General features: G+C 32.5%; 1 protein-coding gene across 1 annotated transcript; it reads right to left on the bottom strand.

The window, feature by feature from the left end:
- Positions 1–5,884: 5,884 nt before the first annotated feature.
- LOC143199594 (cyclin-A2) lies at positions 5,885–26,082 on the bottom strand. The gene is made up of 7 exons (XM_076409519.1): positions 25,823–26,082; positions 25,597–25,734; positions 25,337–25,543; positions 24,879–25,042; positions 11,445–11,535; positions 11,295–11,383; positions 5,885–6,543 (listed from the first exon to the last, which is right to left on the bottom strand). Exons 1-7 carry the CDS (start codon positions 26,021–26,023, stop codon positions 6,315–6,317), a joined length of 1,119 nt encoding a protein of 372 aa, XP_076265634.1. The 5' UTR covers positions 26,024–26,082; the 3' UTR covers positions 5,885–6,314.
- Positions 26,083–27,476: the final 1,394 nt, after the last annotated feature.

The following is a 27,476-nucleotide window of genomic DNA, read 5'->3' as shown; positions in this document are numbered from 1 at the left end:
CCTAAGCGGCAACACTTACCTGTCTCTATAACTTCCAGCAGCCTTTTAACTCTTCGAAATGGCTGTTCCGAAATCTCTTATACTGATGACATGGAATGCAAATAGCTTACGCGGAAATCAAGCGGAATTGGAAGACGTCATGACATTCTATGACGTCGACATCGTGCTCATCCAGGAAACTTTCCTGAAATCTTCGCATCGTCTCTCTTTCGAACACTTTTTTGTCTACAGAAACGATAGAACTCCGGGTCGAGGCGGTGGAACCGCCATTCTCGTCAGAAAAGGAATCAAACACGAGCTCCTTCCATCGTTATCAGTAAAGAACTTCGAAACAACCTCCATTAAAATCGATATCCAAGAACGTCCCTTCGTGATTACATCCCTGTACAGGAAATCTTCTGCATTCAACTATGCCGAATACCGATCACTCGTCGAAGGAAAATTTCCGAAAATAATAGGTGGCGACTTCAACGCCCACCACCCCACTTGGGGGTGTTCCAGAGCGAATCCCGCAGGTAACGGCATCGTAGCTCTAAGTGCAGATCTGGGCTACGGTCTTGCCTTGCCAGATGAACCCACCCATCACCCTAGTACAGTCTCTCAAGGCGCAGCAAGAATCCTTGATTTCTTTATTCTTCAAGAGGTAAATCGCGATTCCGAAGTTCGAGTCCTTGACGAACTAGACTCTGATCATCGTCCGGTCCTTCTCAAACTCGGAAACTGCGCCACCACTCAAGCCCCACTAACAAGATTCAGGAGAAAAACCGACTGGAAAAACTACCAATCTCTTCTCCTGAAATCCGATCCAATTCCGAAAATTATCACACCAGAACAACTCGAGGAAGCCGTACTCAAGCTAACTCGCGATATTTAGTCTGCTCACGAATCTACCACAGTCAAAATTTCATCACAACCCCAGCCGTGGAAAAACAACCTTCCCGCTTCTATTAAACATGAAATTCGCATCAAAAACGGTTTATGCAGATTAGCTCGATTCACCCTTGATGCTGCAGACAAAAGGGAGGCGAACAGAGCATGCAATAGGGTAAGAGCGGTCGTCTCGACTTGGCGAGCAATGAAATGGAACTCATTTCTCGCGGACCAAAGCCTGGACGGCCCCCTTTCCTTCTGGCGTGTCTCCAAATGCCTCGTGGGGAAGACGCACAATGTCATCCCTCCCCTGAAGTCAGCGGTTACAGGAAATTTCGCAGTCACTGACCAAGAAAAAGTCGAGCTCCTTACAGAGACCTACGAAGCTCAAATGAAATGCCTCCCACCCGCACAGAACACTAAAGCTAAAGACATTGACACTGTCATCAACGAATCCAACTCCGTCAAAGGACCAGTAACCCCCGCCTTTCTTCTCAACCATTTTGTGTCTCCAAAGTCTCTACAGACTATGATCGGCAAACTTCAAACCAAAAAATCTCCAGGTTTCGATGGAATATCGATTACCCAGTTAAAAAAGCTCCCGTCAGGTCAAAAATTAATGGAAAACGTTATCGAAGCCACCATTTTAAAATTTGCCAATTCAATTTAAGTGTATTCAATTTCCCATTAGATTGGTATTTGCAATGTTTATGAATAAATCTCAAGGCCAAACAATGTCTATTTGTGGCTTAGATTTTAGCACACCATGTTTTTCACACGGACATTTATACTTTGTATGCTCTCGAGTGGGTAAACCATCAAGTTCCTTTGTATTAGCTAAAGACGGTCTAACCAAAAATATTGTTCACACTGTAGCATTAAGAGACTAATATTATGTAACGATTTAATGATTTAATAATTAATTATTTAATTATTAATTTAATAATTAATTTTAAAAAATAATGTTAGGTGTTTTGTTATTTTAATATTCCCTCATCGTTCACAGCGCTCCATGCCTTTTTCACTCATATACCACATCTTTACACACTTCAAATATGTTAGTTTTTTTTTTCTACACTAATTCAGGATATATTTTTTTTTACTACTTGAAGTATCATTTTTACCAACGAGGGTTTATCTGGACCTATAGTTTAACTTGGGCTCCGAACCACGGTCCTCGGCATTAAGACTACCGACTGGCGAGTGAACAACTTAGAATTCATCCTAGACGTCCGATCTTACCTAGCTTGGCTACTGAAATGACTGAGATCATTTTCCTTGCCGGATTTTTCTATACTTTCCTATGGAAAATCACAAATGTGAAACAATCACAAATATAAATTTACGACCATGCCTCAGCGGTATTCGAACCCGTGACTATCGCAACTATAAGAGGACTGTCCTGTTGCCTTTTTTTACCACTGCGCCAACCAAGCCGGCAACTGTTTAGATTTTGTTTAAAAAATTTCATGTTACTTATTAGCTGAACTATATTTATAATTTTATGGAAATAATATGAATATAAAATAAATAAAAAGTTCAGCACTTTATTAATATAATAACACTTATTCTCAATCGGTCTAATTCTTTTCATTGACGCACCATGTGATACACGAATTTCTTTTGTGTTTTTTTTATCAGGCGTAAGAACAAATAGAGAGGATGGTTTGCCGACACGTCAACTTACCACGTACAACTGACCATGAGAGAAACATGAATTTTCTAAATGCAGACCACAAATAGTCAAGGATTAGCCTTACGATTTTTTAATCATCATAGCGAAAGCAAGACAAATCGGGAACTGAATTTATTTTATTATTTTGTTGTTACATGTTTATGCTCAAAGCGCATATCCGTTATGATCATCGGAATCTTCGGAATGAGAACTAACTCATCTTCAAATTTTCCTTTGAGCATCGTAGCGTGAATCACAGTACTCATCAGTTTTCTTATCACCAAGCGCGTTTCATTGTAAAAGACTATTTTCAAAACAAATCACGGACAACTTTCGCGACGTAAAAATGAGACCAATCAATTTGACAATTGTCATTTTGACACATTTTCTGTGGGAAAATGTTTTTCTTTTATTTTATTATTTCGTCAATTTTCCAATATTTTTAATAGTTATTCTGCTATTCCGGACGGAAATCCAACAAATCAAAAAACATGAAAATCATATCCAGGAGTTTTTTCTTTAATTAATATCTCCATACCTCGTCCTTAGATAGCTCAGACGAAAAAAGTTGAATATATTTCTTAGAGAATTATTGGAGTTATCAGCCCTTTCTTTATTGTTGCTAGTCCAATTATTGTCACTGTTTTAAACAGATGGATTATGTTACTCCAGTTATTTGAGCCTTATTATTTTCCAAAGCGAATAATATGTACTCTGAGTTGGTGTCAAGTTTTCTTGAATTGCCTCGTTTTGTTTATTTAGATCAATTTGGATCAGCTTTTAAATCTTTTATTGCTTTATAAATTTTTCTCTTCTTTCCTTCAGTCCTTAGTTATTGCCACTTCTTCCGTAGCCTCATTTTTCGCAATTTTTTGCTGAATTGAACATGATATATTCGTTTTTCTTGGATATATTAGTATAAGTGAGATATTCCATATTAGTGTCGGTTTTTAAAATTTAGAAATATGATTCAGCCTACCTCTTCTCTACAGAGTGCTCATTTAGTTTTATAACTGTACAGTGAAGGAGGAGTGTATTTTTATAACATTTTTTTGAATGCACCGTTATTATTACTGATAAATGATCAAGTGACAGTTCTGCACAAAAATCCATAGTACTGGGTTGTTTGTTACTTTTTGATGGCCAATATGTTAACTCATTAATAGAAATACAAGACAATACATAACTGGAGCCTCAGGGTCGTCATACCCATGCTATGTCCGCAGAACCTTAACTGTAGTCTACACTCCGCAATCACAATCTCCTGGGGTAGACAGAAGCGTCGTGGGCATCACTACCCCAATAAAAATATTAAATCTAGACCCCGAGAGGATATTAACTAATTTAATCATATTGATTTTTTAAGTAATTCAACAGGGCATGGAAACGTAGGGTACTAATCGGTTGATCATCTATTAGTTCTGGATCTGAAGTTGCAGTCTGTAACAATTGCAAAAAAGTCGCTTCCACTACTGAAGCTAATAGGTTAAAAAAGCTAAAAATGCCAAAAAGAGAACTGTTTTCTAATTAGCGATTCAATTATATCCAGGAGCTTTTTTCTTTAATTAATATCTCCATTTCTCGTTTTTAGATAGCTCAGATGAAAAACAGTTCAATATATTTCTTAGAGAATTATTGGAATTATCAGCTCTTTCTTTATTGTTGCTAGTCCAATTATTGTCACTGTTTTAAACAGATGGATTATGCTACTCCAGTTATCTAAGCCTTCTTATTACTTTCCAAAACGAATAATATGTACTCTCAGTTGGTGTCAAGTTTTCTTGAATTGCCTCGTTTTGTTTATTTAGATCAATTTGGATCAGCTTTTAAATCTTTTATTGCTTTATAAATTTTTCTCTTCTTTCCTTCAGTCCTTAGTTATTGCCACTTCTTCCGTAGCCTCATTTTCCGCAATTTTTTGCTGAATTGAACATGATATATTGGTTTTTCTTGGAGATATTAGTATAAGTAAAATATTCCATATTAGTGTCGGTTTTTAAAATTTAGAAATATGATTCAGCCTACCTTTTCTCTACAGAGTGCTCATTTAGTTTTATAACTGTACAGTAAAGGAGGGTTGTATTTTTATAACATTTTCTTGAATGCACAGTTATTGTTACTGATAAATGATCAAGTGACAGTTCTGCACAAACATCCATAGTACTGGATTGTTTGTTACTTTTTGATGGCCAATATGTTAACTCATTAATAGAGATATGTTGAAAATTGTGTATCTGCTAGCTTGGTTGGTGTAGTGAGCAAGGCGACAGGATATTGATCCTACTGTTGCGATAGTCGCGGGTTCGAATCCTGTCGGAGCATGGATATATATTACCATTTATACAGTATTACCTGGCGTACTAAAAAGGCTTGAAGGAAGGATATGTTCTGCTTTGTTTGTTATTATTACATTATTCTCTTATAGATATTCTTTAGTATTTTTTTTGATAATGATTTATGTCTTTAACGATTATCAAGGATGAGATATAGCTATATCTCCATGTGCTTTATCACTTGGATGTTTTGTATAATAAAGTTTATATTTGGGAATTCACAGATAGTGTTTTTCTGTGGGATGTGTTTCGGAAACAATAATCACGTTAATTTTTTTTAGTTTATAAACATTTTTATTTATCTTAAATTCAAAACCGTGACTTTGTATTTTAGGTACTTATCACTATGCAAGTGTACTGACGATGATGGTGAGTAAACCAAACATGGTGATCAATCTACATATTTTACTTTATCGTTAACTTTACGAATTCAGTCTATAGCTTCATGTTGTCCTGTGTGTTGTAGATATTTAAACGATTTTAGACAGTATATTTTTGTAATAAAGTTCTAAACATCGAGTACATATATCATTATGGATTCAAACCTCACATTTTTGGTAGTAAAATTATTTCTGATGATATTAATCGATCATGAATAACTTTTGTTATCCTACCGTATACAAAGGTATTTTTTCGAAATTGTTTTCTTGCTTGGATGCACATTTACCTCAGTTTCTTCTGATAAGCTACTGAAGTTGTTTACTATCTCTGTTGGTTCCTGCAGTCACTAGTCGCTGATTCTAATTTGTTTTATTACAATTTGTTAGTCGGGACTGCTCAAGCGTTTTTCTTTTTATGACCATTTTGTGTGCGGAATATGTGTTATTAGCAACTGATCATAATTTATACTATATTATATAGGTTAAGCGGGGCTAGCCATCTTTAGATCGATGTAAATAATTTCATTTAGTTTATTTTCACTAATTTCATATTTGCCTCGAACTCTATTACAAAAATTCCATTAGTAGAAAACAAATTCGGATCGTAAAATATATAGAGACAAAAATTATGTAAAAAGCATATTTTATTTACGAAATTACACTTCAATCAATACAAACATAAAACGTCGTCAAATATACTTGCAAATATAACCAGTAATACATCACTAAGCAATAGATATACATCACACAGTAATAACATCAACAGTAATACAGTTGTAAAATACTGTATCGATTTCCTGGCAGTAAATATATAATATATACAAAATATTTAATAACTTTTAAGGGTTCGGTAACGACAGTGGATGAACCCCGAAAAGTTCGGACAATCATAAAAATTGGTAAAATGATCAACAACATATAACATCAACAACGAAAATAACATATCACACAGTGTAGCAAAAACGTTGCTGTGTACAGCTCGACAAATATGCTTAAAATAAGTCACCAGGTCGAATTCTTTAGAAAAAGAGTCGACACTGGCGAATTAATGTTATGTTATTCGATGTCGTCCAGGTCCTCCATCAGCAACTTCCTAGGTTGCAAGAGCGCGACTTGGCAGTATTTCTCATTCTTGTACTTGCTCTGTATCGCTTGTTGTTCTTTGTGTGGGCTATCTTTGAACGTCCTTTGTTGTTTGTGCACCAAGGGGCTCAGTTGACGGAGTGTATACCCACTAGTTTCCTTAAATTTTCTTGGCCAGATGTGTTCTTTAGATAACGTATACCTAAGTAAATATAACATTAATTTTTTTACAATAGGATGAACGCAAAGTTTTATTTTACGCAATGCCTCCCAGGACAGTTTGTAATCATTGATATTATCGTATGAATGAGATAATGTATTCTAACATTCGAAACTCGAATTAAAATAATCGAAATAGCCGACAGTCGCAAGACTAGTTACTACATTAACTTTGAGAGAGGAAAAGACAGAGATAATTGCTTGAATTTTTGTGCAATATAGATCAGTTCGTTGTAAATAACTTTAAATGTTCCCAAATATGTTTCATCGAATTTTAATAATTGAAAAGTAACTTAACTAAAAGTTTATTTCTATTTCCTTCGAATGTGTGTTTACACATGTTTTGTCTTCTCGTGCGATTTTGGGAAAGAAAAGAAAAGAGATAACTGCTGGATTCTATTATATTCCCAAGGCCAGTTACGTTTTGATTAATGTAAAATTATGTGTATATTTTATATATTTTATTTGATTATGATGAGAAACACAATAATGACTCCAATCAACCTTGCAAATATGGGATTGCACTGAAAAGTTAAATCAATTAGTCATACAACGCTGTCAAAATAAGGTTCTTCGATTGATTACCAATGCCTATCGCTATGTAACCAACGAAGAACTGCACGATGACCTGGAAATCAAATTAATTTGCGAAGTTATCCAAGATTTCACCTTGAAACACGAAAGAAAATTACTAAATCATACTAACCTGAACTTTGAATAGTCTATAGAGACGTTGTTTTTTGTCACAATCACGAACAATCAATGTCGTATGTACTTTCAAAGTTTGAATAAAGAATAAATTTTAAATCGACGATAATTCATAATCATTTATGAGATTTAAGACGTAAGATGTGTAAATATAAAACATAAATCGCCATTCCGAAGTTCGAGTCCTTGATGAACTAGATTTTGATCATCGTCGGTCCTTCTCAAACTCGGAAACTGCGCCACCACTCAAGTCCCACTCACAAGATTCAGGAAATAGACGGACTGTAAGAACTACCAATCTTTTCTCCTGGAATCCGATCCAATTCCGAAAATTAACACTCCAGAACAGGTCGAGGAATCCGTATTCAAGCTAACACGTGATATTCAGTCTACTCACGAATCTGCCACAGTCGTAATTTCATCACAACTCCAACCGTGGGGAAACAACCCTCCCGCTTCTCTTAAATATGAAATTCGCATCAAAAAACGGTCTATGCAGATCCGCTTGATTCGCCTTTGATGCTGCAGACAAAAGGGAGACGAACAGAGCACGCAAGGTGGTAAGGGTGACTGTCTCGACTTCATAGGGAAGACGCACAATGTCATCACCTCCCTAAAGTCAGCAGTTATAGGAAATTTCGCAGTCACTGGGCAAAAAAATTCGAACTCCTCGCAGAGACCTACGAGGGTCAGATGATATGCCTTCCACCCGCAGAGAACACTAAAGCTAAAGACAACGACACTGTCATCAACGAATCCAACTCCATCAAAGGACCAGTAACCCCAGCCATTCTTCTCAACCATTTCGTGTCTCCAAAGTCTCTACGGACTATAATGGGCAAACTTCCAACCAACAAAATCTCCAGGTTTCGACGGAATATTGATTAAACAATTAAAAAACTCCCGCATAGACAGCTCGCGGAACTGGCAAACATCATTAACTCCATCATGAGGCTTCAAAATTTCCCGGCGTCTTGGAGCTTGCCGAGAAGGCAATACCCTACGCTCTCAACTCTTTCACAAAGGAAAACAACATCATTCCTGATAAACAATTCGGCTTTCGGGCTCACCAATCATCCGTCCATCAGGCTACCCGTGTGGCCGCAGACATCCATCACGCTCTTGACCAACGTAAAAAGTTTGGAGCATTCCTTCCGGCCTAACCAAAGTCTTCGACAAAGTCTGGCACGACAGTTTGATCGCAATATGCGTGCGGTTATGCCTCCTAGAAGACTTAACTGCTCTCATCAAGTCCTATCTATTGGACAGATCTTTTCAGGTCAAAATTAGGAAAACACTTTCCAGTCGAAAATTCCCCACTGGTACCAGCCTTATTTAACCTCTTTATTTCAGATCTGCCGAGCACAAAGAGCACATTGACGTCGCGTTTTACTCTGACGATACTGCTTTTTTCACAGCTGCCAGGTTAGAAGTTACAATTCATGAACGTTTACAGAAGCAGCTCGATCATGCCGCCAAGAAGTTCAAATTCTGAAAGTTGCAAATCAACCCCCTAAAAATCCAGGCCATCATTTTCCATAAGAAGCGTTACGCACTGCGCGTCTCGCAACTTAAGATCGACACCGCAATAATTCCATGGCTGGATAACGTCACGTACCTCGGTCTCCACTTCGACCGACGGTTCGGTTTGTATTCCCAAATCCAGAAAGCAAACCTGAAAGGTTCGGGGATAGTAAACTTGCTATCTTCTCTGATCTGCCCTTCTAAAAGACTTCCCATTTCCATCAAATGCTTATTTTACAAGATCTTAATTCGGTCCATACTCCTCAACGGATCTAATGTCTACTTCAAGTTTGTTACACTCAACTAGGTAAAACGGTTTCACGTTTTCCAAAATAAGCTCCTCATCAGAATATTAAACGCTCTACGGTTTGTCAAAAATAATCAAATTCATAGGGAAACTGACAATCCAGAAATAAAGCACTTCATATTTCAATCATTCCATAAACAACAACTCAACTTAAGTTCTTCTGAAAACGCGCTTGTCCGCGAGTCGACCAGACATGCTGGAAGCTTAGCACCGAGTCAACGCTAACCCCCCTTTTCCAGGCTGAAACGACCTTGTTGGTCGCTGCGGTCATAACTTTTGCCCTCATACGACAGTATCCAGTCGTGTGTTAACTCAAGTCGCGAGTCAATAGAATCGCCCGGTCCTCGTGACTAATAACGGCTGCTCGATCAGCGGGTACCATATCCCCAAATTTAATGCAATAGCGATCCACAGGGGTCAACAGTGAGGCGGGTTCGATGGTAAGTTCGTTGGTAAGCTCAGAGGCAGTCCCACATAACCCGGTCCAACTTGTCACTCCATGGCAAGCCTCTGCGACTAGGTATGCGTCACGCATTCCACCGCCTGGTTTTAGGCCAGAACAAAAAAAACCTCTGGCTGAGCGTTGTCTGAGGCTATTGCAGGTCTTATCAATTGTAAAAACAACTTAATTCAATCGATCATGCCATATTACAGCAATATTATGGCCTGGGCTATGTTAGACTAACCCATCACTTTCTGCATTTGGGATGGCCTTAGTAGATCCACTTTTCTTTGCCAATTACAATACACCACCGAAAAATGTCCTTTTCTTGCCTTGCGAAAAATGAAACCGCAATAAGCCAATTTTCCACCAAATTTCCGTCATTTGGATTCATTAATTATTAAGCTATTTGAAAATTCTTTGAGAGCATAAGATGAGCCATCGCTTCGAATTGTTACTTTGCATTCTCACCAATAGATCTCTGATCAAAACACATGTTAACAACAAGGTGTATCAGAAGAAAAATGTTATTTGCTTGGTTTACTATGTGAACGCCAAATGAATGAATCCAAAGGGCTATGGGCATATGCCAAATTCCTTAAAAATTATTAAGTTAACCCACAAAGTGGTCTAATGGAACTTCCATACATTGCTTTTAAAATAATACCGTAGTAGAGTAGTCGATCGCAGGTTATGATACGTAAATTGAGTTATGAAGACACCATGTTAAAAAGTGGAGTATAATACATATTTTACTGTTTTAAAAATAGGCAGGGAATATTACGTCTTTCTCCATACCACTGAATATTTAATCCAATTGAATCAATATGGGCAAAACATTATTACACTGGACATGCGGAGGTAGAGAAGGATATACAAGTAAAAACTGTTTGGATATGTGGAGAAAAGCATTGTCTGTAATAACAACTTAGTCTGGATGAATTCCATTAGACACAGAGAAGAAAATGTTGACAAATGTAGAATTGTGAACAAGTGTTCAATGCATCGTAAATTAACAGTTTAGAATATATATATAAATATTTGGTTAGAGAATAAATACAAATTATTGCGAATATGGCAAATGAATTAAGAAAACAAAAACTAAACGTGTAATGGTAAACATGCCTTCTAATGGAAGTAAAATATATTACTTGGATATAAAATTCTTAATTAGCTGGCTTAAGCCTTCACTACATAATAACTACATAGAACTCACCTCAGAGACGACGTAGAAAGGAGTCCAACATAAATTTGATTAAACAACTCTAACCTACAAACTATGCTTGCTGATAATAAATTGTAGTGTAAATTCTTCGACAATATATGCATTATTATATGCAGTACCATAATGTGAAAATAAATTATATTTTAGAACATTATTTTTGTTTTAAAAGTTTATTTAGTTTAGAGTTTAGTTTCATGCCAAAGCCAAACAAACCAAAAGTCAAGGTTGATGCAGCAATTTTGTCACTTGCCTTAATATCATACATTTTGGTGGCGTGAGTTTACGGTTTTACTGGATAGGCTATAAATGATTTAATAATGTCTTTGGAGAAAACGGAGAGGCCTCCATATTAAATAAAAAATAACATCAATAGAACTAATTTGATAGAAATTAACAAAAAAGTATTTCATTATTACTTATATATAATATAATAATCAGAATTTGATATTGATTGTTTTTTTGCAATATAAAGTAGCCAAAAACCTACCATATTTAACAAAATAAATTATAATATGAATTGTAACTGACCTAGCTAGAACAATACATGATGCAGCCAATTTGGAGGGCATATGATTCAGGTATTCATCACCCTCTAATAAAACCAGTTCGCTAATATACTGAAAACGCAAAAAAATAATAAATATGTTAATAAATCTTTCATAACTGATTTATAAATACCATTGCCAGGTGCATGGTTTTCATATCCAATCGGTGCTCTTGGCAGAAATGCTCTATAAAAGTGCACATAGTTGGTGGTTGCATACGGAACCTGAAAATAATATTTAGATATAAAATATATTTATATTGAACCAGAGAAAAAGTAATTTCAGCTTTTTCCCATAAACTGTATTACAGAGTGTCCCAAAAAACTCCAACGAAACATTTTAAGTCCTAATTTTATTAAATCAGATAACTTTTTTTTAATCAATAAACTTTTGTGGCGTGTAGTGCAGACCCTTAAAATGGATCACATGCTGTAGTTCATTGGGTTAAGATCCGGTGAGTAAGGACGCCATTCGGCCGACGTGATGAAATCCGGAAGATGTACTTTGGTTTTAGGAGCTGAAGTGTTGGAATGTCCAATTCTGTCCGAAGTGCTGCTGAGCCCATGGAAGTACGGCAGCCTTGAGAATGTCACGACGATACACTTCTTGATTGATTTTAACCCCTTGATCCACAGAAACGTGGAGGTCTTGCTGCTGGCGCAAATTCTGCCGCAAACCATGACGGACTGTGGACATTTGACTTGGCGACATCTTTTGCGCCGTACTCGCTTGTTCGCATCTGTGAAGAGCTGAATTTGTGGAGCTTGTGCTTGTGTTGAGGTTGAGCTTCTTTTTGGCTATTAGATGAACAGACAGCTTGCTTATACCAGCCTCACGGGTGAATTTTCTCATGCAGATTCTCACTGCACTAGCTTCTTGATAATCTTGCAATTAGCAGAAGTATTGGCGGCACCTTTCTTCACTTTCTGGACGTCGACTATCATGACCAAGCTCTTTAAAGCGATCCATGGCACGAAAAACAGTCGACTGGTTAATATTGAGCAAACGAACAATTTCACATTGGCGTTTGACACCCATCCAAAACACGAAAAAATTAGCTACCAAAAACTTAACACAATGATAAATAAACACATGGAGAATCCGATAAAACAAAAATTAATTTATTACGGTACAATACTATCGTGTTGGGATAAATTAAACTTTCATGCAGTTTTTTTAAACACCCTGTAAAATTTTATATCACCACTTCATTATTAAGTCGTATCTGGAGTTCTTCTAACACTTGGGTATATTCTATCTCGTTTACAATATCCTCTGGAACTGTTACGTTTACAGTCTATAAGGTTGGAGAAAAGCTAATTTTCTTTTTGCTGACATAATTTTAAAGTCGCATGTCTCTAGTAATACTTAGTCAATAAAGCCATACAACAGAGCGTTCAGCAATAATCATGGACGCTTTACAATCTTTTTACCGGATATAGCAATTGGGACTAATCTACAAGATGAGCGAATTGCTACCATGTAACTGTTGTCCACTGCTAGAGTTATATATTTTCAAGATAAAATTTACAATCTCGCATGGAGGGGTATTCTCAATATTTAAAGTTATTTCGACTGGAGTTCGCTAGGGTAGTGTCTTGGGAACACTATGGTATCTACTCTACACTGCTAGTGTCCCAACAACAACAGAAGCAGTACTTGGAACTTTTGCCAACGACACAGTTAAATATGTCCATATTAAATTCGCATTGCGACCAAATGATAAAAACTTAATTATATTACTTGACGAATGCCCGATTCCTCAAGCAGAATCAGCTAAATATCTCGATATATTTCTTGAAGGTAGGTCAAATTGGAAACATCATATTAAACAAAAACCAGAGCAGGTTTGACTATATTGGATAGTCGGAAGATACTGTCAACTTGGAGAGATCTAAAATCAAGAGATTGGTTTATCAATCAATCATAAAGCCAATTTGGACCTATGAGGTGCAAATATAGTGTTGTACTAAAACATCAAACCAACTAGAAATCCAACGTTACCAAAACATTATTTATTAAAAGTTTATTAAAAGTTATCGATTACTTACCATTGCTTATAGCTAAGTAATCAATGAAGAACTATACAACGACCTCGAAATCAAATGGATTTACGAAGTTATCCAATATTTTTTCGTAACTCATAAATCACAGAGACGTGGAGCAATACAGCAAATGGACAATATGCACGAAATCAAAAAATTACAGCGAACCAAACTACACGAACTTGTATAGTGTATAAGTGTTACTCTTAACTCTAGCTTTAACTTTTAATTTTATTTTAATTTAGGAAATACATACTCATATAATTATCCCTTACTCGTCTTGCTTGTGTATTGGTGCAAGTACAAATGATAATAGTAATAAATTAATTTGTAAATTAAGATTGTACTAAGAATAGCTAATGTAGATGTAATTAATTTAAAAAAAATACTATAGAGCGTTATATAATATACAATGTCTATAGAACATTCCAACAACACAGATGTATTTCTTTAATCATCAAAACATTTTTCGCTTTCAAAATTTTTCAAAAGGTAATTTTCATCAAATGAATGCTTAAGTTAAAGTCAGTGCCAGAAATGATTTTCTCCTTTCCAGTCTGAAAATTTCGTTGTTAAATATGTACTTTGGCGACTGGATAATCGACGAAATGCTTAAAAATCTTGATAAAATGTGTCGGTCTAACATATTTTATCTCACGACACCGTTAAGGAAGTAAGAACTAATTTTTTTTTATTATTTAATTATTTCATTGTTACTAGTCGATTAACTTACAATTTGTCTTTAGGATAACTTAAATCTAGGTACATAACTGGGAGGACCTATCGGCCCTATCTCAGTATTTGGTAAAATACTGTCTATACAGGTCACTGCCGTATTTTGTATTATATGCACCTCACTACACAACACTACACAAGATCAGATGGTTTGAGTCCTTTGAGTTCTGCTCTGGTGGTATCTAAAAGTTGCAATACTTCAACATCCTCATGACAATGCAGTCTTTCCTCATGCCCCCTTGCAAATCTCTTGATTTCTTGACTGACTGGGTATCTGAAGGTCTCGATGAAGATAATCAGTCCTATAGTATTTGGGTGCGCTCACTATACCTCTCAGGACTTTGTTCTGAAAAATTTGTATTTTATTTATGTTACTCTTTGCAAAACATCCCCATAATTGAATTCCTTATATCCATATAGGTTTCAGTATTTGCTTATATAATACGAATTTATTATGAATTGATAATTATGATTTTCTTCCAATTAGCCAGTACATTTTCCCATATTTCAATTTCAGTTCTTTCCTTTTCTTCTTTATATGTTCCTTTGAGCGAAGTTTTGCATTAAGATTCATTCCGAAATATTTAGCGTTGTTGTTATATGGAATGATAATATTATTTAATGTTATTGGTGCTAGTACGGTCTGTTTATAGGTGAATTGCACATGCACACATTTACTTTCATTAATTTTTATTTTCCAAGCTTGTGTCCAATTATTTATATTGTCACTTGCCTGTTGTAATTTTCGTGAGGCTTCTTTACTATTGTCTCTGACAGCTATAATAGCAGTATCATCAGCAAATGTAGTCATCGTGATATTTTCCATTTGTGGTTTATCACAAGTGTAAAGTAGATAAAGCATTGGTCCCAGTACACTTCCTTGTGGTACACCTACTTTAGCTTCTTTAATTGTAGAGTAAGCTTTCTTCTTGCTTGACTCTAAACATTCTGATTGTAATGTATGATTTTAATAATTCGGTGTGTTGTTATGGTAGCATTTTCTGTAGTTTATGAACAAGGCCTTCATGCCAAACCTTATCGAAGGAGATAGATTAAGATGTGTGTGACTTAGCATTACTTTTATGTGCTACGTATACAATTATTTATATAAAGCATTTGTGTTCATATATATTATTACTTACAGGGATACAACAGGAGAAATCATGATAATATTACACACAGTTTAAACACAAAACGTGTCCTAATGGGACGATGGCAAAATTACATTGAAAGTAAATGTGATTATACTACATGAAAAGATTTTGTTACACTTTAAAAAGTTGTTTGTAAAGTGCCATCAATTAAAAACCTAATTAAATTGAAGGGTTTCATTTACTTGAAACAAATGTATATTGTTCAAGATACTTATATTTAATATTTTGGCTTAAGGCCCTTAACCGAGATAACCTTTTCATCAAGGACGTTAATAAAATACGTTAATACAAAATAATATAATATAATTTGTAGGCCAACAAGATGGGCTTGAATCTAAAGACAGAAGATTATCATGCCTGTTTTATTATATTGTTAATAATATATGCTTAAACTGTCTTTTTAATTCCTCGATTTTACCAATTATCCATCACCAATAAGAGCACAGTAATAATTTTGATATATATCATTCATTTTAATTTTTTGTTGCTAACTATTATTTTTCGTTTTTTTTTTACTCTGACGCATATCATAGAATTGAACTGTTTTAATTATCTGTTCCATAATTTTCACAATAACATTGTTAAAATAATTATATCTTGTCGCAATACATGGTTGTGTTGAACAAGTAAGTAAGATATTAACAGAAACAGACTTTCAGCTGCGGTGCTCTGCTTTCAGTATGAGGGAACAAAAAGATGGAAACTTTAATAGATCTTATTTAAATTGATAGCACTAAATAAATATGAAAAATGGAAAAAGCACTATACACAATTTTGATTATATTTGCCACGAGATATGTTGTTTTTTCAATTAGATTGCAATCAATTATATATCCACATTTAATTATTTTTTATTTATATACATTATATATTCATTATGTACTTATATTTTAGCTTCTTGATATTGTATAATATTTGTATTTATATAGAATTTTCTAAATGGTTTTGAAAAATTACATTATGGTTTTATTTGAAATTTAATTGGTCAGTAGTATGTGACGACAGAGGTTAGTCACGTGATGCGTATGAAATCGTCGACCAACATCATTATTATTTATTATAATTATTTATTAATTATTAACTTATAGCTATAGTTTACACTAAATGTATACACTTTATATAAGTTCGTATGGTTTGGTTCGCTCAATCTCCTGACATCCTGCGCGGTCCAGCAGTTGTATTGCTTCCACGTTAGTATGATTTAGTAATCTTCTTTCGTGTTTCAAGGCGAAACAATGGATAACTTCGCAAATCCATTTGATTTCCAGGTCATCGTGCAGTTCTTCGTTGGTTACATAGCGATAGTCATTGGTAATCAATCGAAGAACCTTTTTTTGACAGCGTTGTATGACTAGTTGATTTAAATTTTTAGTGCAACCTCATATTTGCACCCCATAGGTCCAAGTAGGCTTTATAATTGTATTATAGATAAACCTCTTTGATTTTAGATCAAGTTGAGAGTATCTTCCGACTAACCAGTAGAGTTGTTTTATTTTGGTTCTAATGTGTTTTGCTTTTTGTCTAACGTGAACTTTCCAATTTAATCTACCAAGATCAAGATGGATTCCAAGGTATTTAGCTGATTCTGCTTGAGGAATCGAGCATCCATTGAGTGATATAATTAAGTTTTTATTATTTCGCCTCAATGCAAAATTAACGTGAACAGATTTGGAGCTATTAAGTTGAATTTTCCAATCTTTCGTCAATTTGTAGCTTTTGTTGACTGCCAGTTGCACTTTTTCTATTACCCTAGGCAGAGATATATATTTTGCCATAATAATTGTGTCGTCAGCAGCGGTTCCAGGTAGTGTTTCTTGTGTTGTTGGAATGTCAGCAGTGTAGAGCAGATACAAGAGAGGTCCTAAGACGCTACCTTGTGGAACTCCAGCCGAAATTGTTTTAAATGTCGAGAACGCCATTTCGTGAGATACTCTAAATTTTCTTCCGAATAGATATGACTCCAACAATTAACAATAGTTACGCGGTAACAATTTGCTCATCTTACAGATTACTCCCAAATGCCAAACCCGATCAAAAGCTTGTGAGACATCCAGGAATATTGCAGGGCAGTATTTCTTTTCCTCAAATACTCTTTCAATAGCCGCAGTTACTCTATGCACTTGATCGATTATTGAATGGTGTTTTCGAAAACCAAACTGGAAATCTGGTATTTTTACCAAATGTTTAACACGTTTAAATATTAGTTTCTCAAATAGCTTTGATATTGCAGGTAGTAGCGAAATAGGCCTGTAAGATTCGATTTGTTCTGCAGGTTTGCCAGGTTTTTCTGAGCATAATTATTTGCGCCACCTTAAAGCATTCCGGGACATGCATCAGCCTTAAACAGGCATTAAATATATATGTCAATATGATGATTGCTTTTCGTGGCAGTTCTTTCAATAATCCAGATGAAATTTCATCTATACCAAGTGCCTTTTTAGGATTGAGGTTATCAGTTTCAGTGGCAACTTCCAGTGGAGAAATTAGATTTAGATCTACATCGGGTTGATAAACAGGAGATGTATCCATGCTAGATTCTATATCATTAGATTGAAATATATTCAGCTAAGTATTGTGCGAATAATTCAGCTTTTTTATTGTCGCGTCAAACCCATTCACTTCGATCATTTTTAATTGGCGGTACTCGAATAATTGGTCTTTTAACTCTTCGTTTTGCTTTCCATAGCGAATAATCTTTGTCTGCTTGTGAGCTTAATTCACTTACATACTTTTGAAAGCAATGAAAGCATACTTTTGAAAGCGAAGTTGTGCAGGATTTCGCCTTAAAAGACGAAAGAAGATTACTAAATCATTCTAACGTGGAAGCAATACAACTGCTGGACAGCGCACAGGATGTCAGGAGACTGAAACGAACAAAACCATACGAACTTGTGTGAACATTTAGTGTGTATTATTAGTGTAAACTATAGCTATAAGTTAATAATTAATAAATAATTATAATTTTATATATGAGGAATACATACTGATGTATTTCCTCGTACTCGTCTTGCTTGTTAATTAATCCAAGCACATAAGAAAAGTGTAATAAATTAATTGTAATAATAATAATTAAGATTGTACTAAGCGTATCTAATAAAGATGTTATAAAAAAAATTGATATTTTGGTGGCGTTTATATTTTTGACCGATGGTCTTGCGGTTTCATGAGTTTTTTTTATTTTCAAAGGTAGATGTTGTTTCAGAGTTTTTGGCTTTGTCAATTTGTCTTAAGCGTTGTTCTGCAGTAATTTTTTTTGGCTATACTGCACATCATTTATAATTGGCAGGGTGACCTTTTTGATGGCAGAACACGCATGTCACATTTCTCACATCTTGGTTCCCTACTGCAAAAATGTTTAGTGTGTCCAAGATTTTGACAGTTTGTGCATTGTGGTATATTACTATTTTTCTTCGGAGGTTCCACTTTTATCATACAGTCTAGTAAATAATTTTATGTCATATATATTTTTATTACTTTCGTTTTGAGTCATGTCTACGTAGAACAACGGAAAAGTTTTAATTTGTTTTTCACCATTTACATTAGTTGTCTTTTTCGCTATAGGCGTGACGGTCACTACTTCGTGCCCCCAAGCCCGTAATTCCGATTTAATATTGTCTTCATTTGTTGTGGAGATTTGTGGTGGTACTCTATACCACTTATCACTTTTTAACTGATAAATGTGGTATTTGAGTTTATTGAATGAATTGTTTTTCTTCATATCAATAAGATGCTTTTTACATTCCTGTAGCCCGTTTCATCACTAAGGGTTACGTTAATATCATCGTTAGACAAAGTTTTAAACTGCACTCGGTCAAAGCCTACTCCCTTTATTTTTGTGATCTAAATAAATTAAAATTGCCAACATTGTTTACCTTAGTCGGAGAGGGCAGAGGCGGATTTTGTCTTCTTGCTTCTTTTTGTTAATGTTTATAGCACTTTTTGTGATTGGCGAAGGCATTATCTCAGATTTCTTCCTCTTTATATCCTTCTTGTTTGTTACTTCGTTCCAGTAAGACTGTTCCCTTACCTCTAATGCTAGTTCGTCTTCATCAGTGTAGTAGTCTTCTGCATAATTAGTATGCCTTTTTGGTGTATCTTGCGTGTGACCTTGCAGTTGCAAACGGATAGCAGCCATATCCTTAGATAATTGCAACAGTTGTTGGTTCAGGCGCTCGTTATTCGTTGTTATTCTTCGTTTTCTTTCAGTAATATATTCAAATCCATCATATTGTATTGTTATAATTAAGTGTTTTTTTTTCACTAACTTTCACTTTTTTCCCTTTTTGGAAAACGTGGAACGTCTTTTGTTTGAGAGCACGTATTTGCTTCACTTTGGGTTGGCCGTTTTACCGTATCCCGTACCTGGGAGTTCTTTATGGAAGCTTAATCGTTGTGATACTTCTAATATCAAGAATAAGTTAATTTTACCCTACTATCCCAACTAAAGTGATTAAATTAAATTGTTAATTAATACAACGAAATTAATTATTTTATTTTTATTAGATCAACTGAATTTTTATGCTTATATTGTATATTACCCTTGCTGTACTCTTTGACTTATTGTTTTGTTAAATAGACGTATAGAAATAAAGTAATAAATTTTAGTATGGGGTCATATATATTGTTAAAAAGTTGAAATTTAAAGAATACGTATTTCAACATTTGGTTGCGAAATATTTTTCATTACTTTAAAAAAATATTTCAAGTATTAATTCAATAAAATTATTAATTGATACCATACCTTTTCAATTGAACCTTGTGATAGATAATTATGTCACTATACAAATTCTCGTGTTTGTTTATTATTTTATAAGTTAGGGTGTTTGTTTATGGTCTTATAAGATGCCAATATAATATAGGTGGGGGCTACTCATTTATTACGCCAATTTTAACTTCAAAAGCTACTCATATTTATTTGTTGTGTATTTATTAAAATAAAATCTTTTCTGTTAATTATTAATTGAACTAATTTAAATGAAAAAAATCTTCCAGGACGAAGTGACGCAGAACAACTGTTGTGGAGGAAAAATTGGACATATGCGAAAATTTAACATACGATGTATATACATAATAATTTAACGAAAATCCAACACAGATTTTAAAAAAATTCAGAATAACAAGATATTTAAATTTTCGAAATCGGCTTTTGATTTTGAAGATTTTCCTGTATATTTTAGTACTATGTTAGTAGTTTCTTTACTAAATGCATATCAAAGCACTAACCGAATATTGGACGTAATAAATTCATTAATTTGTGCATCGAGAGTTAAAATCAATGTTGTTGTGTCGGCTTGGTGGCGCAGTGGTAAAGGCGATGGGACGGTCCTCCTACTGTTGCGATAGCCGCAGGTTCGAATCCTGCGGGGGCATGGTCGTAAATTTATGTTTGTGATTGTTTACAATTTGTGATTGTCCTAGGCAAGAGTGTAAAATCCGACAAGGAAAATGATCCCAGTCACGCCACCAGTAACCAGACTGGGTACGACCGGATGTTTTCTGGGATGATTTCTACCAGTTGGTCACTCGCCAATCGGTAGGCTTAATGCTGAGGAGTGTGGTTCGCAGCCCACGTTAAACTTTAGGCCCAGTCCAAATAAATCCATAATTGGTAAAAGGAGACTTTAAAATATATTAATATAACATTAATATAATATAATATATAAAAAAATCAATGTTGTAAAGAATGTTTAACAATTTTAAAATTTTAATTCTTTATCTGTCGGTAAATTGTTAGTTCCCACATGGGTCATAATCGAAAGCCATAAAAGGCAAATTCACGATGACTAATCTGCAAGGACGACATCAAAGAGCGGAATAAATAGGCAAAGAACGATACAATTTAAAGAAAAAAATTAAAAGTGGTACAGAAATTATTCAAATTCTTGTTGACTCTTCAAACTTAATGGAAATTAGATATAATTTAATGTAATTTAAAAAAATTATATGTCAGTTTATGATTTAGCTTAGATATATTTTGATTTATTTTAATATAGGAACATTTATTATTTGGATTAATATTATATATCAAATTCGTTTCTGACCTTATACTGAAAATAGTGTGAAAACAACATCTTATATTATTCCCTTTATTCTGATAATATACATCCGATAATATACAATTCTAAATTGTAAAAAATAAATTACCTTTATGTCGGTTACTGTTTCGATATACGTTCATATATTACTTTCTTTATTAGACCATATTTATGTTTACTACGTAAAAATGGAGCAAGACCTGGGGGTGTCGGTCACCGAGAAAAATATCGATATTTTTTCAAAAAGTTTTTTAGTATTTTTTCAAGTGCTATAATAGTATAAAATAATAAATAGTATAAATACGAATATAAAAGGTTTATAAAAAATAATTAAATGGCTTTTTTAATAATTTTTAAGAAATGTATTTAATTTTTTTTAAATATCGAAAAATACAGGCTTAAAAAATATCGATAAATCGATATATTGATCAAAAAAATATAGGTTAAAAATATCGATATTTTTTCGGCATCATATTTATATTTGATGCTCTGAAGTTGTTACAGTTCTGAAAATTATCTTACTTTTCTCTGTTATAATGTTCACTGTTTTACCAATTTAAACTTATCAATACTTGTTGACTATTCAAACTTAATGGAAATTAGATATAATTTAGTGTAATTTAAAAAAATTCTAATTCAAAATTGTGAGTCAGTTTATGAGTTAGTTTAGATATATTTTGATTTATTTTAATATAGAACCATTTATTATTTGGATTAATATTATATATCAAATTCGTTTCTGACCTTATACTGAAAATAGTGTGAAAACAACATCTTATATTATTCCCTTTATTCCGATAATATACATCCCATAATACACAATTCTAAATTGTAAAAAAATAAATTACCTTTATGTCGGCTATTGTTTCGATATATGTTCATATATTACTTTCTTTATTAGACCATATTTATGTTTATTACGTAAAAATAGAGCAAGACCGGGGGGTGTCGGTCACCAAGAAAAATATCGATATTTTTTCAAAAAGTTTTTTAGTATTTTTTCAAGTGCTACAATAGTATAAAATAATAAAATAGTATAACAGTATAAGTACGAATATAAAATGATTATAAAAAATAATTAAATGGCTTTTTTATAATTTTTAAGAAATGTATTTAATTTTTTTTTAAATATCGAAAAATACAGGCTTAAAAAATATCGATATATCGATATATTGATCAAAAAAATATAGGTTAAAAATATTGATATTTTTTCGGCATCATATTTATACCTGATGCTCTGAAGTTGTCACAGTTCTGAAAATTATCTTACTTTTCTCTGTTATAATGTTCACTGTTTTACCAATTTAAACTTATCAATACTTGTTGACTATTCAAACTTAATGGAAATTAAATATAATTTAATGTAATTAAAAAAAAATGTGTCAGTTTATGAGTTAGCTTAGATATATTCTGATTTATTTTAATATAGAAACATTTATTATTTGGATTAATATTATATATCAAATTCGTTAATCTTATATTATTCCCTTTATTCCGATAATATACAATTCTAAATTGTAAAAAAATAAATTACCTTTATGTCGGCTATTGTTTCGATATATGTTCATATATTACTTTCTTTATTAGACCATATTTATGTTTATTACGTAAAAATAGAGCAAGACCGGGGGGTGTCGGTCACCAAGAAAAATATCGATATTTTTTCAAAAAGTTTTTTAGTATTTTTTCAAGTGCTACAATAGTATAAAATAATAAAATGGTATAATAGTATAAGTACGAATATAAAAGGTTTATAAAAAATAATTAAATGGCTTTTTTTATAATTTTTAAGAAATATATTTAATTTTTTTTAAATATCGAAAAATACAGACTTAAAAATATCGATATATCGATATATTGGTAAAAAAATATAGGTTAAAAATATCGATATTTTTTCGGCATCATATTTATATTTGATGTTCTGAACTTGTTACAGTTCTGAAAATTATCTTACTTTTCTCTGTTATAATGTTCACTGTTTTACCAATTTAAACTTATCAATACTTGTTGACTATTCAAACTTAATGGAAATTAGATATAATTTAGTGTAATTTAAAAAAATTCTAATTCAAAATTGTGAGTCAGTTTATGAGTTAGTTTAGATATATTTTGATTTATTTTAATATAGAACCATTTATTATTTGGATTAATATTATATATCAAATTCGTTTCTGACCTTATACTGAAAATAGTGTGAAAACAACATCTTATATTATTCCCTTTATTCCGATAATATACATCCGATAATACACAATTCTAAATTGTAAAAAAATAAATTACCTTTATGTCGGCTATTGTTTCGATATATGTTCATATATTACTTTCTTTATTAGACCATATTTATGTTTATTACGTAAAAATAGAGCAAGACCGGGGGGTGTCGGTCACCAAGAAAAATATCGATATTTTTTCAAAAAGTTTTTTAGTATTTTTTCAAGTGCTACAATAGTATAAAATAATAAAATGGTATAATAGTATAAGTACGAATATAAAAGGTTTATAAAAAATAATTAAATGGCTTTTTTTACAATTTTTAAGAAATATATTTAATTTTTTTTAAATATCGAAAAATACAGGCTTAAAAATATCGATATATCGATATATTGGTCAAAAAAATATAGGTTAAAAATATCGATATTTTTTCTTCATCATATTTATATTTGATGCTCTGAAGTTGTTACAGTTCTGAAAATTATCTTACTTTTCTCTGTTACAATGTTCAGTGTTTTACCAATTTAAACTTATCAATACTTGTGGACTATTCAAACTTAATGTAAATTAGATATAATTTAATCTAATTAAACAAAAATTGTGTGTCAGTTTATGAGTTAGCTTAGATATATTTGGATTTATTTTAATATAGAAACATTTATTATTTGGATTAATATTATATATAAAATTCGTTTCTGATCTTATACTGAAAATAGTGTGAAAACAACATCTTATATTATTCCCTTTATTCCGATAATATACATCCGATAATATACAATTCTAAATTGTAAAAATAAATTACCTTATGTCGGCTATTGTTTCGATAAACGTTCATATATTACTTTCTTTATTAGACCATATTTATGTTTATTACATAAAAATAGAGAAAGACCTGGGGGTGTCGGTCACCGAGAAAAATATCGATATTTTTTCAAAAAGTTATTTAGTATTTTTTCAAGTGCTAAAATAATATAAAATAATAAAATAGTATAACAGTATAAGTACGAATATAAAAAGATTATAAAAAATAATTAAATGGCTTTTTTTATAATTTTTAAGAAATGTATTTAATTTTTTTTAAATATCGAAAAATACAGACTTAAAAAATATCGATATATCGATATATTGATCAAAAAATATAGGTTAAAAATATTGATATTTTTTAGGCATCATATTTATATTTGATGCTCTGAACTTGTTACAGTTCTAAAAATTATCTTATTTTTCTCTGTTATAATGTTCAGAATTTAGATATAATTTAATATAATTAAAAATAATTGTGTGTCAGTATATGAGTTAGCTTAGTTAACATTAATGAATGTTATGTTAGAATGTATAAATCTACAGCATTTTTCCATTTTTTAAATAGTAGTTAAAAGGAACTTACTTTAAGATTTTTGCGATTAGTTGCTCCATTTTCAGTATTTGCTTGGGTGTGAATGAGTCGCCGGTTAAATAGGACCATTCCTTAACGTCGATAGGATAAATTTCTTCCATTTTTCCCGCTAAGAGCATTGCCGCGGCGCCGACCAATTGAAATTTGTTCCTCACCTAAACAAACAAAAAGAGGATATGGACAATTCCTCAATCGATCTATTTCATCGCTACCGATTCGTTTCGATGCAACGATTTTTCAGTCTTATTCCTTGAACTGATTTTTGTTCAAATAAATTTGAAAACGAAAATCCCTGTCGATTTTTTTTCGTAATGGAGGATGTAATTGAAATATGAAAAAATATGTTTTTATATCTCGCAGATCCGCATTATTTAATAGTTCTAACTAAACTTAGCAAGAAGGAAGAATATATAGAAAGAAATATCATGTACTTTAAATAAAATACTTGCCACTGCTATCTGATTTAAAAATCTGTCTATGTAGTTTACACTTAAATGAAACGTCTCATGGCACAATTTATATTCTTCAGCTACACTCGATAACCAATCAATTAAAACACTTCGAGTGTTCCATGATAAATCAGTCTGTTTTAACATATATTTTGATTTAGGAAATGGAAATGTTTCTTCTAAATTGTTTAAATACTTCCATATATCCTACAAAACAAAAAATAATTAAAACAGTGAATAATTAAATATATAATTTATACTTTTCTGTATTCAGATACAAATAATAATTTTTTGGGCATTTCCTGTTCATCTTTTAAATCGTCATTTTTCCCATGTACGTCAATTTTCAAAATATCTTCATTTAAATTATCCGTCTCTAAAATGTCTTGTACTTTATCCTTTAAAAAGGGTTGTTAACAAATCAACCAAGTAGGATAAACATTATTTTAGGACTTTGAACTAAGAAATAAGTAAAATCATACTCACTTCAATTTCATGTTCAATATGGCTTTTTAACTGATTTAATTCAATTCGAACACCATTGCTGAAGGGCTGCAGAACGCCTCGATTTTCGGTAGTACATTTCTTTTGGTAAGAGAAGTCCTGGCACGTATCAATTTTTTTAATTTTCTTATTCCTTAATCTATTTGTACCTTCATAATCTTCTAATATATCAAAATTAGCCATATTAAAATTAGATATATAAAATCTATACGTATAGTTCTTAGATTACAGTTAAAACTGTTTGAACAATTTAAAATCTAAACTTTATCAAGAAAAAATCAAATAGTTTTCTCGGTGTTTTTGTTGACTTTGTCATTTTCATGTTTTTATAACAGGAGTTAAATAGCATATGTAAATTTCTATACTATATTATAATTTCTATTATATAATTTATATTGATATAATATAGTAATTATCATGAGAATAAAACCATTAATATAGCAATAAATTTGTTAAGTGCGTTAAACAGGCAACCATGAAAACACCAGCCTTTGATGTTATTAGCCACTATAAAACAGGGTGATATGGTTTTTCTTTCACTATAAAGTTGATCTCGGATATGTAGAAACACAGTTGATCTTTGTGTATTAGAATTTTTATGTAATGACATAATTAAAATTATGTGATCATACTATAATTAATTATAATTAATAGTCGTTATGTGGTAAGGCAACTATAAAAACTCAACTTGCTAGTTCACAATTGACATATAAGCGCCATCTCTCGGTGCAAATTTTAAACTATTATATAGTTATAACTTGGCAACATCGAATTTCTTATGAGTTTACTTCATAGAAAAAATAGAAATTTCACGGTATAGGCGACCTTGGGGAAATGTTTTGTTTAGTTCAATCAACTGTAGCGCTGCGATCGCAAATTGTGATTGGCAGTTTAAATTGCAGGTGCCGCCACTAACATGAATGTGATTGGTCGATCAAATTGTGTGAAATCAGCATTTTCTATAGGCGTCCATTTTTATGTTTGTTGTGTGTAGGTTATGGTTTTTGTTTAGATCATGAAATTTTCGTTTTACGTTGTGCATATTTTCTGTTTTACATTAATTATTATGGGGTAATAATATAAAAATTGATGACAATACGTCAGTGTAGTAAAAGATGTAGTGTACCGGGGTAAAATTCTACTACGGAAATTAGACATCGTTTCCCAAAGAATGATCTCGATACTTTCCAAAAATGGGTTGATCAAGTAAATAATAGTAAGTTACCTGGATAAACCACAATGCAAATATATCAACGTCATGGTGTTTGTTATGGACATATTAGTGAAAAATTTAGAATTATCCTTCCTTCACGAACAGGTATTTGGGTAAATGCATATCCATCATTGGTTTTATCAGGTACATATAAAATTATCTATCTACTACATGTCTGTTTATATATTGTTTGTTTACAGAAACTCAAAAACTTATGAAGATGTTAGTAGTAATAAAATTCAATTAATCTACCAAGTTGTGCGTATGTTGTCAATGTGATGTCTCTACATAAAGAAGTCTTACAAGAAGGTAATAATTAATATAACTGGATAATTAGTAGTAATAAATACTACTTTTAATTGTAAAATATCCCTAAAATATTTGCAATACTTTAACTTTTTAGAACAATCAGTGTTCAATCAT

The sequence above is a fragment of the Rhynchophorus ferrugineus genome, unplaced genomic scaffold, assembly GCF_030347505.1.
Source record: "Rhynchophorus ferrugineus isolate W39M unplaced genomic scaffold, kcgeb_rfMv2 rfM1, whole genome shotgun sequence".
Lineage (NCBI taxonomy): Eukaryota > Metazoa > Arthropoda > Insecta > Coleoptera > Curculionidae > Rhynchophorus > Rhynchophorus ferrugineus.
The sequence above is the reverse complement of the archived record's forward strand: the minus strand, read 5'-3'. Positions and strand labels throughout refer to the sequence as shown.

Coding starts and splice junctions, on each gene's coding strand:
- LOC143199594 (XM_076409519.1), bottom strand. CDS start 26,023: ATGGCTAATTTTGATATATTAGAAGATTATGAAGGTACAAATAGATTA. Junction 25,735..25,822: donor ATATTGAACATGAAATTGAA/GTGAGTATGATT, acceptor CCCTTTTTAAAG/GATAAAGTACAAGACATTTT. Junction 25,544..25,596: donor TTGTATCTGAATACAGAAAA/GTATAAATTATA, acceptor TTTGTTTTGTAG/GATATATGGAAGTATTTAAA.